Here is a 13,713-nt window from a genome sequence, read left to right as displayed (position 1 = left end):
GCGTCACTAGAGGGGAAAGGAAACCCGAGCGACGTTCCCGCTCGCTGGAGTTCACTGAGGAGACCACTGACCGTCAGTCCCCTGAGCTCATTGTTCTTCCAACACAGGAGCAGTGGACTTGGGGGGTTCCAACACTGTCATGTGTCTCCCTCTAGGTGATGGAACTAAAAATAAGAATTTCATTTTATTTTAAATATTTCAAAGTTAGCTCTAAAGTAAAACCCACTCCTTAAAGACGATTTGGAAAATGCAGAGAAGCCAGGGAAGGAAACAAAACCCAACTGAAGTCTCCGTCTCTTCAGCACAACAAAAAACACAAAGGCAGACACTTCCCAGATTTCTGGAACAGTCACTAATGTTGAGTTCCTGTTACCCTGACGGAAATTATGCACGTAATGGTCTATGGTGGCTCCTTGGTCTTCTCCCAGGACGACTCCCTGTGAGCTACAGTAACAGAGCTGAGAGTTTGAAGCACTAGAAAAATCACAGAAGAAGCAACAGGGGATGAAGAAGAAGACCCCAGTGCCACTCTTCCCTGGATGACAAAGGATACCTGGGGTTGCATGGTCAATGTCAGGACTACAGGCTACTCCGCTTGTAGAATATTCCAGTCTCCAGACAGTGATTGGGAAATAGAGTAGTTGCAAAAGACATGAATGGACTTCTTTAGAAAGCCCCAGCCCAGTGGGCGTAGTCCCCACACGCCACACCGCGGCCTCCTGTGCTAGGAGAAGCCCCTGGGGAAGTGGTGTGGCCATGGAACCCCATCCCCTGCCCACTCAGGCCAGCTAATTCTATTGGCCTGCACTTGACCTTTCCAGGAGGCCATGGACGTATAAATAATAAAGCAAGAAGGGCAGATCCATTTGGCCGGCACGCCGGATCCCTCCTGGAGGTACTGTGAGTACAAAATCTCCCCAGGGATTCTGGAGTATTCCTCAGGAAGCTAGCTGCAGAATGAGGGGGCTGTAGTACTGTCCAAGGAGAGTGTCTTGCAGAAAATTCTAGAGCCATTCCCCCAGCTGGGGAGCTCCCTGGGGGAGATTTTGCAGGGCAGCTTGCAAGGAGACCTGGGCTCGTTCCCAAGGGCTTCAGCATCCAGCACTTGTTAGAGGGACCACCCTAGAGGGTGTGAGGCCGGAGGTGGTCTTGGAGAGATGAGGCGGCCCTTCCAACCGGAGTCCACCTCTGCCCTCCGGCTCTGGCCACAGTCAGCCTTGCATGCGAGCTGACTGTACCTTTAGGTCTTCCCAGGACAGAGGTTGGATATGCCAACCCGCAGATCAGGAGAGAGTGAGGCCAAGCCATCTGTTTAAAGCAATTTTGAAGAACTGCCTTCACTGAGTGGATTCCACTCTGACCCTCACTGCAGCCCATCGTGACCCTAGTGTCTGTCATGCTGGGCCTTGGTTGCCCCTTTATAGCTCAAGCGGTCCTGAAGTTAATGGCCATCAGCCTTTTCAGCCCCTGTATGCGCTCATTCTAGAATGAAGTCACTGCAGGGGGAGGACCCGGCCAGGCAAAGAGCTGGAAAGTCCTTCAGGGTTTGGAGACGGCTGTGGGGCTGGCGTGGGCGTCACTGCTCAGGCGTGAGTGAGACGTGCTTGCTTACCTGCCGTGTCTACACAGACCATTCCTGGTTACTGTCGCAGGGCCCAGTGCCTGGCTCAGGGTAACGGCACAAAAAATATTTCCTAAAAGGATGAAAGCAGAATTCTGCGGGGCAAATTACTAAGTGGGGTGTGCTCCATCCTGTTTCCCAAAAAGGAGGGGAAAGGACGTGGCAATGGTCAGTGGTCTTCTCTTATGGGACTTCTCCCACTTCCCACCGAGGGAAGAGGAGGTACCTTACCATTACTTAGCTCTAAACAAGTTTTGAAAAATAATTATTTAACTTTTAATATGTCTGGAATAATTTTTCTCTTAGAACAATTTCAATTCTTTAAAATGGGTAGACCACAGGCCCTACCTAGGATGTCTCTTCAAGTCCAGGGCTTGGTGATAGTCTTCTTTTGGAATGCCAAAGTATACCTCTAGGAAAGTCCCTTCACATCTCTGAGCCCCAGGGAGGACAATGAGGGTATCCAAGTCCTATTTACTCTGTCGGGGACTCAGAAAGGACCTGAGATAAGCTGGGGTCTCGGAGGGCTCGGGCTTCCTCAGGGTAGGAGGGAATGGCTGATGTGTCCGGACTGTGCAGAGCACATTCTGGTGGCCTGAGGCTCTCTCTTTGGGGCTGAAGACTTTGGGATGGGAACTTGTCTGAGCTTCCTAGACCTTGTCCCACTGACTCGAGGAAGGATGTCACAGCAACTTTCCTGGCCAGCCAGCTTCATCACAGGAGAGAGGCAGGAAAGTGAACATTAGCCAATTAGTGGGGGAGCCCAGGGGAGGCCTTTCCTCTGGAGCGAGTGGCCCCTGCCTCTGTGTGTGAGCAGGCCCTTCCACGGCCTGCGTGTGCTCTGGTGGCTCAGGTCTTGTTTCCCCAACCCGCTGGTGATAAATGAGGAAGCACTTTGTAAAATTGCCAATCTCACCACAGCGGGCCCTCGGTAGCAAGCCTGGAGGCCAACCCACCTCAGGTCAAAAATATTTAGGGCCAGTCTGAAACGTTCAGACTTTTTTTCCCTTGTCTGTTCCCTAAATGATACAGTATGACAGCTACTTACCTACCAGGCCAAATTAGGCATTATCGGTAACGTAGAGGTAATTTAAAGCACTTGGGAGTGGGCACGTAGGTGACATGTAAATACCGTGCTATTTCACAGAAGGACTTAAGCATTCAAGGATTTTGGTGTCCTTGGGAGGTCCCGGAACTAACCCCGCATGGACTCTGAGGATGGATTATTAAACCCACTGCTACATCTCATTTAGAGGGGGATTCCAATGACTAAGCTTGTCAGGACAGAGGGAGGTGGGGTGGTGCCCCCTGCCCTCTTGTGGGGACCCCCTCTCTGCAGCGTGAGCACTTCCAGTCACCTGTGCTGCAGGACCACATGGCTTATCACCTGGGTAGGTCTGTCTCATGGGTCAGTGAGACACTTTCATCTATTCACAGAAGAAGGAAATTATTTTTCTAAATTTATAGGGAACACGGGACTGGAATAGTCAGGGAATAAAGACACTTATTTGAGTAGCCCTGTCTGCCCCGTGGTATCCCATGGGGTTCAGTTTCTATCTTGTTCTTTTTCTTCTTGATTTATTTTTATTTTATTTAGTTAAAGTGACAACCAAACACACACACACACATTCCAAACTAAAACCCAACCAAGAATTACTCAACTCAGAAGAGTAACCTATCAATTCATTGGGTAATAACCAGTTGCTCAGCTATTTTAATTGTCGAAACAAAAAATTGAACCTGCTCAGGTATCTGGCAAATGTGGGTCACTTTAGTGTCTGTGATGACACATGGAAAGGCCCAGAATGGGACCAGTGTGGGCCGGTGGAGAGAAAGGCCAGCCCTTCACATTTAGAGGGATGCTGGAAGAGTGGCCCAGGGACGGCTGGGATGCAGGCTTGTGGAGGTAAGAGGAGGCTGAGCCCCAGCCAGCCAGTGTACCATGTCCCCCAGGGTAGGACAACCAGCTGATCAGCAGCATCTAGTGGGCAAGAGACCAAACTACGCAGCTTATTTGAATTACTATTACATTGGATTGCACCCAATGTACTAGATGAAGATATTGACACCCTAAAGGGTTAAGAGATGTGCCTGGTGCCCCTAATGCATATGTGGGAGGAGACCAATGTCTGGACTTGTAATTCTCTGATCAGTTCTCACTCCTGAAACTGCGTAGTCGTTACAACTTTGGGGGGTCACCATGGAAACTCCACTGCAGCATCAGTTAGCTTGCCCTGCCCTGGTTGGCGTGCCCAGCTCTGGCCTGTTGCCACAGGGCTTTGCCTCTCAGGTGGCTGGCAACCTTCCTGCAGAGGATGTTCTGCCAGCTTCTTGAGTGACAGGTCCTGGCTCCTAGGCATTGGGAAATAGTGCGTGCATGGCTGTCAGTCTACTGGGAATAGCAGAAGCTTCTATTTTTAATCCACGCGTTTATGTAAACCATCCAGCCCAGGAACTCCCGAGATGAGCTCCTTTCCATTTTCTATTTTCTTTTATTTATCTGAAGCATACTTAAGGATTCTACCAACTTCTCGCCTATAGTCTATTTTCAGATAGCTCATTGGGCTTCTGTTCATCACCAACTATTTTTAATTTTTACCAAACAGTAGTCCTGGGGAGTGCTTAGTGAACCCTGGGCTCAGGAAGTTCTTTCCTGAATGCCACAGGGCCGTGAGGACATGAGGCCAGAGCACGGAGCTCCTACTTGACAGTTTTGGCATTGAAATATGTATACACATAGTAACTGTCAGGACCCTTTTGGCTTCAGGTTCCTTGACCATGTAACTCAGCCTCACAGCGAGTGTGCAGGAAGGGTGGGCTCTGGCTCCAGTTTCTCTGCAAAGCTACTGCCATGCATGCGCTTTGTGCTCTGGTTTTGTCTTCAGTTCCCCCTGGGGCAGCTGGAGTCCCCAACCCTAGCTGTCAGTCTCCAGCCCAGGACATCCAAGGAAGACAGAGGGCAGCACTCCTGGCAAACAGTCCTAAAGCTCACCCTCATTGGGCCACTCGAGTCACATGCCCTTCCCTGAACTTGCCCTGATTGGATTAGGAACCAATCAGTAGCAGGATATGGAGGTTGCCCTCCACCAATCAGGTCCTGCCTTGAGCTGGGGGTGGAGGCACGCAGGCTTCCTGAAGGAGGGGTAGACAATGCAGTAGGGGCGGGAACATTTGGGTAGTGTTTCCTAGATTTTTCCATATTGCACAACAGACTCCTTGAAGACCCACCGCCACCGTGACTCGGAGGCTGGTACCTTCCCTATAGGAAGAACTCGGGTCCAGGGACTCCTAGGTACAGGCCCTGTGCTTGTGTCCATCCACCCATTTCCCTTCCTTCAGTCAAGCAGAAAGAACCTGCCTGGTCCAGGCAGAGGGGACTTAGCTGCAGGGGACCCTGTTGCTGCCCAGTTGGGCTATGAGGGTTGGCTGCTATAGCTCATAGTGACCCTCCTTAGTCCAGAAAATTCTCGTTGGCTGACAGGAGTTAATGTCCCAGAAAATTATATATGCCATGTCGTGTACCCTGGGTACAGATCATAGTCACCAGCTGTCTGATTCACTGCAAAAGGGGAGCTCTGAGACACTACTACCATAAGATGAGGAAGGAGTGTACAACACCGAGAGCTGTCGCTCGTAAGTGAGGGAACCAGGACCAGGAGAGACAAGGAGCAGAGCAGTGATGCAGCTCCAGCTCAGTTAAGAAATGCAGATATGGGGTGACCATACAGGCTAAATGTCATCCTGGATGTCAGAGCACTCAGCAGCCACTACCTACAGCACATGTTAGTTACTGCATTTCTTCTTCCATCTGGTACATTTTTGTACATGTACATACAACAGGGCAGTGGATTTCTTTCCATTTTCTCAGCTAACCTGAGATCTACTACTCAACAGGATAATGAACCTCCCACTGGGCCTGGCCCTGTTTCTGGCTGGCCTTCTCACCACGGAAGGGCTTCTCAGGCCCAATGTCTCTCGAATTAGCTATGGCGACTTGAGTCAGGTCCAAGGGCTGAAGGCAAAGAGGGTCGCCCATGAGCTGGCAAAGCGCAACATGGAGTTTGGCTTCAAGCTGCTCAAGAAGCTGGCCTCCAGCAGCTCCAGGCAGAACATCTTCTTCTCCCCCATGAGCATCTCCATTGCCTTCTCCATGCTGTCACTGGGTGCCCAGGACTCCACCCTGGAGGAGATCAAGCAGGGTTTCAACTTCAGGGACATGCCAGAGAGAGACCTTCACCAGGGCTTCTATTACCTCATTCACAAGCTGAACCAGGAGAAGCGGGACATCAAACTGGAGATCGGAAACATCCTGTTCCTTGATCAGAAGTTGAAGCTACAGAGGGACTTCCTGAGAGAGACCAAAAACGTGTATGAGGCAGAAATAGTGCCCACCAACTTCCAGGAGCTGGAATATACTCAGCAGCAGATCAACAACCATATCAGTCAGAAAACCCAGGGGTTAATCAACAACCTGATCAGGAGCATAGAGCCTGGCACTGTGATGCTTCTTGCGAACTACATTTTCTTTCAAGGTAAGGTTTGAGACATGTTGGCATGGAGAGGAGGGGATGATCAATAGACACGGATTAAAAATCTGGGTGGCCTCTCGCTTGCTCTGTGACCTTGAATTTTTGTGTAACTAATCTCTCACTTACTTCGTAGAGTGAGGATATGGATGGATACCACACAGGGTTTTTGAGAGTTAGTGGGGTAAGTTTCAGTGACTGTGTATAGTGAATAGCAAGTGGATGCCAGTCATTGTAAGCATCGTTGTCACTTTCTTTGTCATTAAAATGAATACCACAACATACAGCCCATCCAGTTGCTTTTGGGAGTTGAGGAGAAATGTTTGTGAAAAGTGCTTCGTGAGGTATAAATTGCTTTCCACTCCTACATTTTCATTATCACTGATTATCCTAATGTGACACTAGATGAAGAGTTTGGAGCGACATTCTCATCTTCATTTCTTAGATTAGAAAAGTGAAAATCAGGGAGAGATTGATTACTTATCTATGTTTCAAAGCTAGTCAGTGGCAGTAGGAATTGGAACCCCTTTCTCTTGGCCTTGGGGCCAGGTATTTTCCACCACACCAAGTAGATGCCTAGGATAGTGATTGGGTCTTGGTGATGGTGATAATCAGTTTGGAGGGTGCCTGGTTCTCCTCATCAGCTTGCCTAACTTCCCTGTGTCTAAGGGGAAACTGAAATGAGCTTTGCCTCCCCTTTCTGCACACAACCACACTCAGGCCACATGCACACACAGGGGTTAAAAGTCACGGAGGCCAGCACCCCTCAGTTCAGACAAGATCACCACTGGACTCTCAATACCATGGGCCAGGTCTCCCACATTTCAGAAGGAGACTGATGGTTACTGAGGGGAAATAACGCAATTGCAGTCCAAGATCACAGTCTGTCCAAGCCAGAGGGAAAGAAAAATGAATTTGGAATTTCTCAAAGTGCCTACATCCCCTACATTACATCAGGAACAATAGTGACACTGATATGCTGATGATGACTATCATCCATTCAATAATCACTATATACGGTTATTGAACTAAATTACTTTATCCTGCCAAGTCTCAAAGTGAACCTGTGAGGTAATGTTAATGTCCTTATTCTGCAAATTAGGGATGCTGAAGCCCAGTGAGATTGAGACACTTATCAAGGTCATTCTTTTAGAGCAGGATTTGAACTCAGGGGTTTGGCCCCCAGGACCCGAAACTGAGATCTATGAGGGTAGCAGGTTAGAAAAGACACAGAGCTGAGTTTATGTGCAATGAGATCAAGGCATTCTCAGGATCAAAAAAGAGAGGTGGAACGCCCAGAGTTGAGTGCTCGTTGCCCTCCAGCGAGCTCCCAAGGGCTGCTCATCCCATCGGTCCTTGGCCCCATGTGAGTGACTCTTTCGGTCTGACTTAAAATAGTCAGGCATCTTCATTCAAGAGTCCCACTAATTGCCATCCAATCCCCTCTATTGGGACATAATAAACAGGCTTTCTCAGCCCCAGGAGCCCCTGGCCTTAGAGTAGTCTGCTGCTCCCCTCTCACCTGGGCATCCCTAATACTCGTTTCTTTGAGAACTTGTCACTGGACCTGAGCTCATCTCACAGGAAGTATCTAGGACACGGATGAAGGCAGGACTCCTAGAATTCTTCCTCGGAGCCCTGGAATATCCAGACCTCTTACTCTGAATCTGTGTGGACAGAGGCTGGTGATTGGTTGGATCTGGTCACCTCCTTTCCCTCTGGACACTCATCTCACTTTGTCTTTCGATCCTAAGCCAGGTGGCAACACAAATTTGATCCAAAAGAAACTAAAGAGGACAATTTCTTTGTGGACAAAGGCAAGTCAGTGAAGGTGCCTATGATGTTCCACGGTGGCATGTACGACGTAGGCTATGACGACAAGCTGTCCTGCACGCTCCTGGAAATCCCCTACCACGGCAACATCACGGCCACCTTCATTCTTCCCGATGAGGGCAAAATGAAAAACTTGGAGGAGGGCCTGCAGGTGGACATTTTTGGCAGATGGAAAAGATTAATGTCAAAAAGGTAAAGAGGGAGCCTGGTGTACAGAGTGTCTTGCTCCTTCTTCCTTTCCTCCTGCTCTTTCTTTCTTTCATCCCAGACTTATTAAGCTCGTACCACATGGCCAGGTCCTCTTCTGGGCTCTGTGATGCACTTCTCTTATGGTAGGAGGTAGACTGGAGAAGATGTGTATGGAAACACTTGACCTTGGAGATGTACTAATACTGTGGGAGCGTGGCGGATGGAGTCTGGTGGAGGTGGTGGTCAGGGAGGGCTTCACAGAGGAGGTTTGGGGTAAGGCTTTAAGGCTATGCAGAAGGGAGAGAAGCAACGCACGTCTTTACCCAGCCTCTGCTATGTGGATGGTAGGACCTGGGCACCTGGAGTCACCAAGAGAGAAAGAGATGATGCTACGATGGACCGGACATCCGGGGGTGCCTCTTTCACTGGGAACACATCCTTACAGGAGTTGCAGACCACGTCCCTGATATCTAGAGTTAGCTGAAAGCTCCTGACTGGGAGTCCCCATTCCGAATGCTTCTGATGACCCCACAGTGCTGGGGAAGGGAGCGGAATGCAGGGGCGTCCATGAGGGCTGTGCACAGCCGGTCTCTCCTCCCTGAGGGGCTGGGGTGAGGCTGGGTCCCCTTCTGTGATGTGGCCTTAGTGGTCCTGGCCTTGTAGGACCTTTGAAAGCACAAAACGTGGATCAGCGCAGCCTCGCCCTCCCCGGGACGCACACCAATGTGACTTCTTTTCTCCTTCTTCTGATTGGTTGATGGAGGAGAGCTCTGAAGCTCTCAGCAGATCTTTGAAACCCCAGGCTGACAGAATGACAGTGTCCTGCCATGCGGTCTCCTGTCCCCAGGGGAACCCAGCACGGCAGCTCACCCACTGACAGGGAAATGAGGTGTCCCTGCACACAGAGTGCCCACAGGGAGGGGCCGCTTCCAGCCTGTGGTCCTCAGAGTTGAGGAGTTCACAGGGCGTCCTGGGGACCTCTGCAGGGACCTGAGGAGTACGGAAAGGAAAGAGAGGCAGGGAATGGGAAGGATGGCCGGCCCTTGCCCTCAGTTCACCCCGGAGTCCTGGTTTCTTGAGACCTGGACGGTGGCCACGTGGTCGTTAGTGCTCGCGCTGCCTCTGCGCTGCTTTGCTGGCGCCCGGAGCTCCTCCAGGCTATTTCTGACATTCACCCACGGGGCCCAGTTCTGGTGCTAGCGCTAGGGGCAGCACGTTCCCTTCGGCATGGCCCTGGACAGTCCCAGGACTGTGGTCATCGACCACCACTAACTGCACACAGAGGCTCCGGGTTACTGCTGCCCTCTCACTGGCTTCAGGACAAGGCCCAGAGCTCTCCCCTCACTTCTCTGCCCACGTGTGGGAGAGGTGCTTTGAGATTCCCCGCAGGTTGGCACCAACTTTCCCAGAGAACCAAAGCGCCTCATCAGGCTGAAACAACTTAGAGTGCGTTCTCATGAGGTCCACGTGCATGCTGCCCTTGAGTCTCTTCCAGGAGCCCTCCCTGTCCTAGGACTGGTCTGCCTGCCCTGCGCGAGGAGACCGTTCCTGGCATCTCCATGAGTTAAGGCCTCTCTGTCAGGAGGGCCAGGAGAGGAGGATCCCTCTCACTGGATACAGCCTGCCTCCCAGGCCCTATGGCCCTGGGATGACCAGTAGCAGTAATGTCCACCTCCTCCATAGGAAACCCGTACCTTCTTGCAGCCTAGGGGACTTGTGTGAGGTCCCCAGAGGGAATTGCATTTCACCAGAACACGACAAGCAAAGTCCCTACCTTCGGAACTCCTCGGGCCTGGCAGTCCAGTTGGCGAGCTGCTTTGACGTGTGGGCAGGGGGCAGGCCCAGACCTCTTGGGCTGTGCTCAGTGGGAGCAGAGAGCAGGTGGCGATTCCAGTGAGCTCTTTCTGTGGTCTCCTCCAGATGGGAAAGCCTAGAAGAAAAACGCCCCTTCGCCCAAAGAGAGGTGGCCACATCGAGAGACGCGTGTCTAAAATACACCCCCAAATTACCTGTCGGAATGTAGACTCCAGGTCCTGCTGCTCTGATTCCCAGAGCAAAAACTCCGTTTTTGTTCTCCCAAGGGAATCAAAGCTCCCACACTGGTAGGCACAGAGCTGCTGTGTCCAGGTTTTCTGGCTTCACTTGGAAATCACCAAAGCTGGTCTTCCCGCAGTGCCAGCCTCCTGCCTCCATCACTGTGACCCCAGCACCTGACTGCCACAGAGGGCCAGTCACCCTGCATCGGCTCTTCACTCACCCCCATCCCGATGCCACGAGCGTACCCTCAGTGCAGTGGACAGAGGGTCCCTCTGAGCCCTGAGCGGACCACCCACTCCTCCAGTGGAAACTCTCCTGGGTTTCCAAGGGTCATTCAGGGAAAAGGCCCCATTCGCCTCGCTCCTGGCCTCCTTTGAGGTTTGCCCAGCATTCCTGAAATTTCGAATATATTTCCTTTTTCCCGCGCCATTGCGCCTCCTGGGCACTCCAGCGTGTGAGGATATGCCCACATGTGCTTTTCAGTGGGTTGATTCCATGATCTGCCCTCCCTGCTGGAACACAGGCCAGGCGCAGGGATCTTTGCCTGCTCCGTTCACAGATTCATCTCAAGTACCAAGAACAGCATCTGGTATACAGTAGGCACTTAATAACTATTTGCCGAATGAATCGGTGGAAAGGTACACTTGGGAGTTGTCTGTCTGGCTGGTGTTATTGCAAGTTGTAAGACTGAATGAGATTCTGGGGTAGGGACGGAGGACAGGCAGAGAAGGGAGAGGACCTGGGTCCCCGGGGGGAATGACCGTCATCTTTCTGTTTGCACAAGTGGCCCAGAAGGCTGGGCTCCTTTGCCCCCAGTAACCGGGCTCAGGTCTGCCTGGCTCCAGGTCTGGGCCGTGCTGCCTCTAGCACGAACCTGCTGGGGTAGGGCTGGCTCAGGGCATAAGCACGGCTGAGACTTCAGGAAGGGCAGCCATGAGCAGGGTGGAAGGGGAGCTGGAGGACACTTCCTGTGGCCAGGGCTCTGGGCAGGTTGGATAGGAAGCAGGACGCAGTTCGGAGACTACAGCGTATTTTGAAGCCAGGTTAAGAAGCCACTCGTTATTCTCTGGATAGAGATCCAAGACCTTCGGTGCCGGGAGGAAAGTTCTCATTCTTTTCTCTCCTGAAAGCTGAGGCTTTCCTGCTCAGCCTTGTCACTTTTGACTCCCCAGGGTTGTCAACGTGTTCCTGCCGAGGCTCCACATCTCCGGTACCTATGACCTGAAGACCACTCTGTCTCAATTGGGCATCAGTAAAATCTTTGAGGAGCACGGTGACCTCACCCGAATCTCCCCCTACCGCAGCCTCAAAGTGAGCGAGGTAAGTTGCCCTGCTGCTGCCCTCCAGCAGAGGGCGCTCCACACTGCCTGGCAGAGGCACCGCACAGCTGCCAGGCCAGCAAGGACGCTGCCTCTCCACCTGCCACACAGGCCAGTCTAGAGTCCAGCTCTCCCCTGACCAGCTGGGTGATCCCAGGCAGACCCTAAGGACTCCCCAAGCCTTTGATTGGAGTCTTTAGCCCTAGAACTGTCACTCTCCTGGTGCTATTTTGAAAGCTGGTTCAATGCAACTGATCAAGTCCTGGAACATTTATCGGGCCTAGAGCACCAGGCAGGCAGGACATCAGATTTAGCAGGTACAATAAGAGACAGTTAAATTCCAAGTTCAGATAAACAGTGGATTTTGTTTTAGCATAAGTACCTCTCAAATATTGCAAGAGACATAGTTTTGCCTAATGTATTCATGACTTACCTTGAATTCAGATTTAACTAAATGTCCTGTGTGCTGTCCAGCATACTTACTTTCGGGTTAAAAGGGGGAAGGATTTCAGAGGTGGAGATGAGCGTGGGGGATGGTCCATGGGAGGGCGGGGCGTGGCCAAAGGCAGCAGGTGCCAGCAGCTCTTGGGGAGGAGCTGGTGCCCAGTGGGTGAAGGAAGGCTCTAGCTACCCTGGGAGGGATCCTGGGACCAAGCTGGGCCAACTGTTTAGAATCAGTAGACAGATTCAGCTTTATCTTCCAACCAGCAAGAAGAAACACACAGTCGATAGAAATTTCTAGCTTTTGAGTTTTCCTATGTCAATTCTGAGACTTCCCCAAATGTTTAAGGCCACCAGCTTCCCCTGACCACAGGTCTTGGCCAAGTTCAGTGGCTCGTTTCTTTTCTGTAGTGAGGTATGCCAGCAACCATGATGCTAGCCGAGGAGACTGGCCGGTTTCCTGCAAGGAAAATTGTTGGAATCAGTGACTCTCAGGGGCCCATCCGTTCTCCAGAACCTGTCACCTGGTCACAGATGCTGAGGCCCCAGAGTGGATCTGGGGTCTGAGACATCTGGAATCTGACTCCCTCTCCACCTCCATCAGGTTGAGCTAAGATGCCACAGACCCTTCCTGCCATAATCATGGTTGAGGGTCCCCTGAAATTCATGGGGAGGGTAGCCAACCCTCTCTGCCTCCTCTTATCACAGACCCCGCCCCCAACACAACGTCTTCTTCCCCTGCATCTGTTTGTCAAATATCATTCAACAATGACGGCTGAAGAGCCAGGAGCCCTGGCATAGTTACAGCTGTGCTGGGGCAACTTGGGCTGAGTTGTCTCCCTCTCTGGTCTCTGCTTCTGCCCACCATGACCTCTGAGTGTCTCGCTCTTGGTTCCTGCAGGCGGTGCACAAGGCTGAGCTGAAGATGGATGAGAAGGGGACACAGGGGGCAGCAGGCTCTGGAGCACAGACGCTGCCCATGGAGACTCCGCAAAAAGTCAGGATAAACAGGCCCTTTATGATGATGGTTTATGAGAAATTCACACCTTCCATGATCTTCTTGGGGAAGATCACTAACCCTGCTGGTAAATAAAGGGGCGCCTTGCTTGCTGCAGAGCTTGACCATGGCCTAAGGCTGAACCTCGGTGGGCTGGAGGCCCCGGGCACATCCTAACCTGATCCCTCTGGTCCCTACCTCCCAAGGCCACCAGTGAGCGCTGCTGTGGGCTCTTGGGACTCCCGTGCTCCATGGCCTCCTGTAGATCCCTCCCTACCCTCTGGGATTTGGGGATCGTGCACCACACTCCCCCACTTGCCAGTGTCCCCTCCCTGGCAGGCAAAGGGCCTTTGTTTTTTAATAAACAACCCCTCCTCCCCAAGCCAAGTCTGCTGGTTGTTGGTGGATATTTTAGGGAAGGTGTGAGCCACAGCAAGTACCTGGGGTTGGCGTGAGAGTGACCTGAATTCACATCCTAGGATAGGTGTCTTCGTGAAAGCCACATTCCCTCTCTGAGCCTCTCCTTGCTGGGAGGAGGATCGTGATTTCCCCCTGGGGGGCTCTGGGGTGACAGCACCATGCGTTAGTTCCCCTTTGTGAGTCGTGAATGTGAGACTTGGTTGTATTTGCTACATGATCTACATCCAGAGCATTCACAGGGGACCAGGCTTCCAGGTGGATGGTAAAACATGTGAGGAGTGGGCCCAGCCCAGGGACAGCCTGGGAGGGTGACCTAGGGTGGCAGCTAGT

The 13,713-nt window shown here is 51.8% G+C and overlaps 1 protein-coding gene across 2 annotated transcripts; it reads left to right on the top strand.

The window, feature by feature from the left end:
- The first annotated feature begins 742 nt into the window (after positions 1-742).
- On the top strand, positions 743-13,345 carry Serpina12 (serpin family A member 12). Of its 2 annotated transcripts, none has more exons than XM_047540790.1 (5): positions 743-895; positions 5,516-6,153; positions 7,902-8,172; positions 11,379-11,526; positions 12,868-13,345. In XM_047540790.1, the coding sequence occupies exons 2-5, from the start codon at positions 5,520-5,522 to the stop codon at positions 13,057-13,059; spliced, it is 1,245 nt and encodes a 414-aa protein (XP_047396746.1). In that variant the 5' UTR covers positions 743-895; positions 5,516-5,519; the 3' UTR covers positions 13,060-13,345. The 2 variants fall into 2 exon arrangements, with proteins under 2 accessions (XP_047396746.1, XP_047396747.1); XM_047540791.1 differs by having other exon boundaries at positions 813-900.
- The last annotated feature ends 368 nt before the right edge of the window (positions 13,346-13,713 follow it).

Source organism: Sciurus carolinensis, chromosome 2, assembly GCF_902686445.1.
Source record: "Sciurus carolinensis chromosome 2, mSciCar1.2, whole genome shotgun sequence".
NCBI lineage: Eukaryota > Metazoa > Chordata > Mammalia > Rodentia > Sciuridae > Sciurus > Sciurus carolinensis.
Note: the sequence above shows the minus strand (reverse complement) of the source record. Positions and strands in the feature narration are given on the sequence as shown.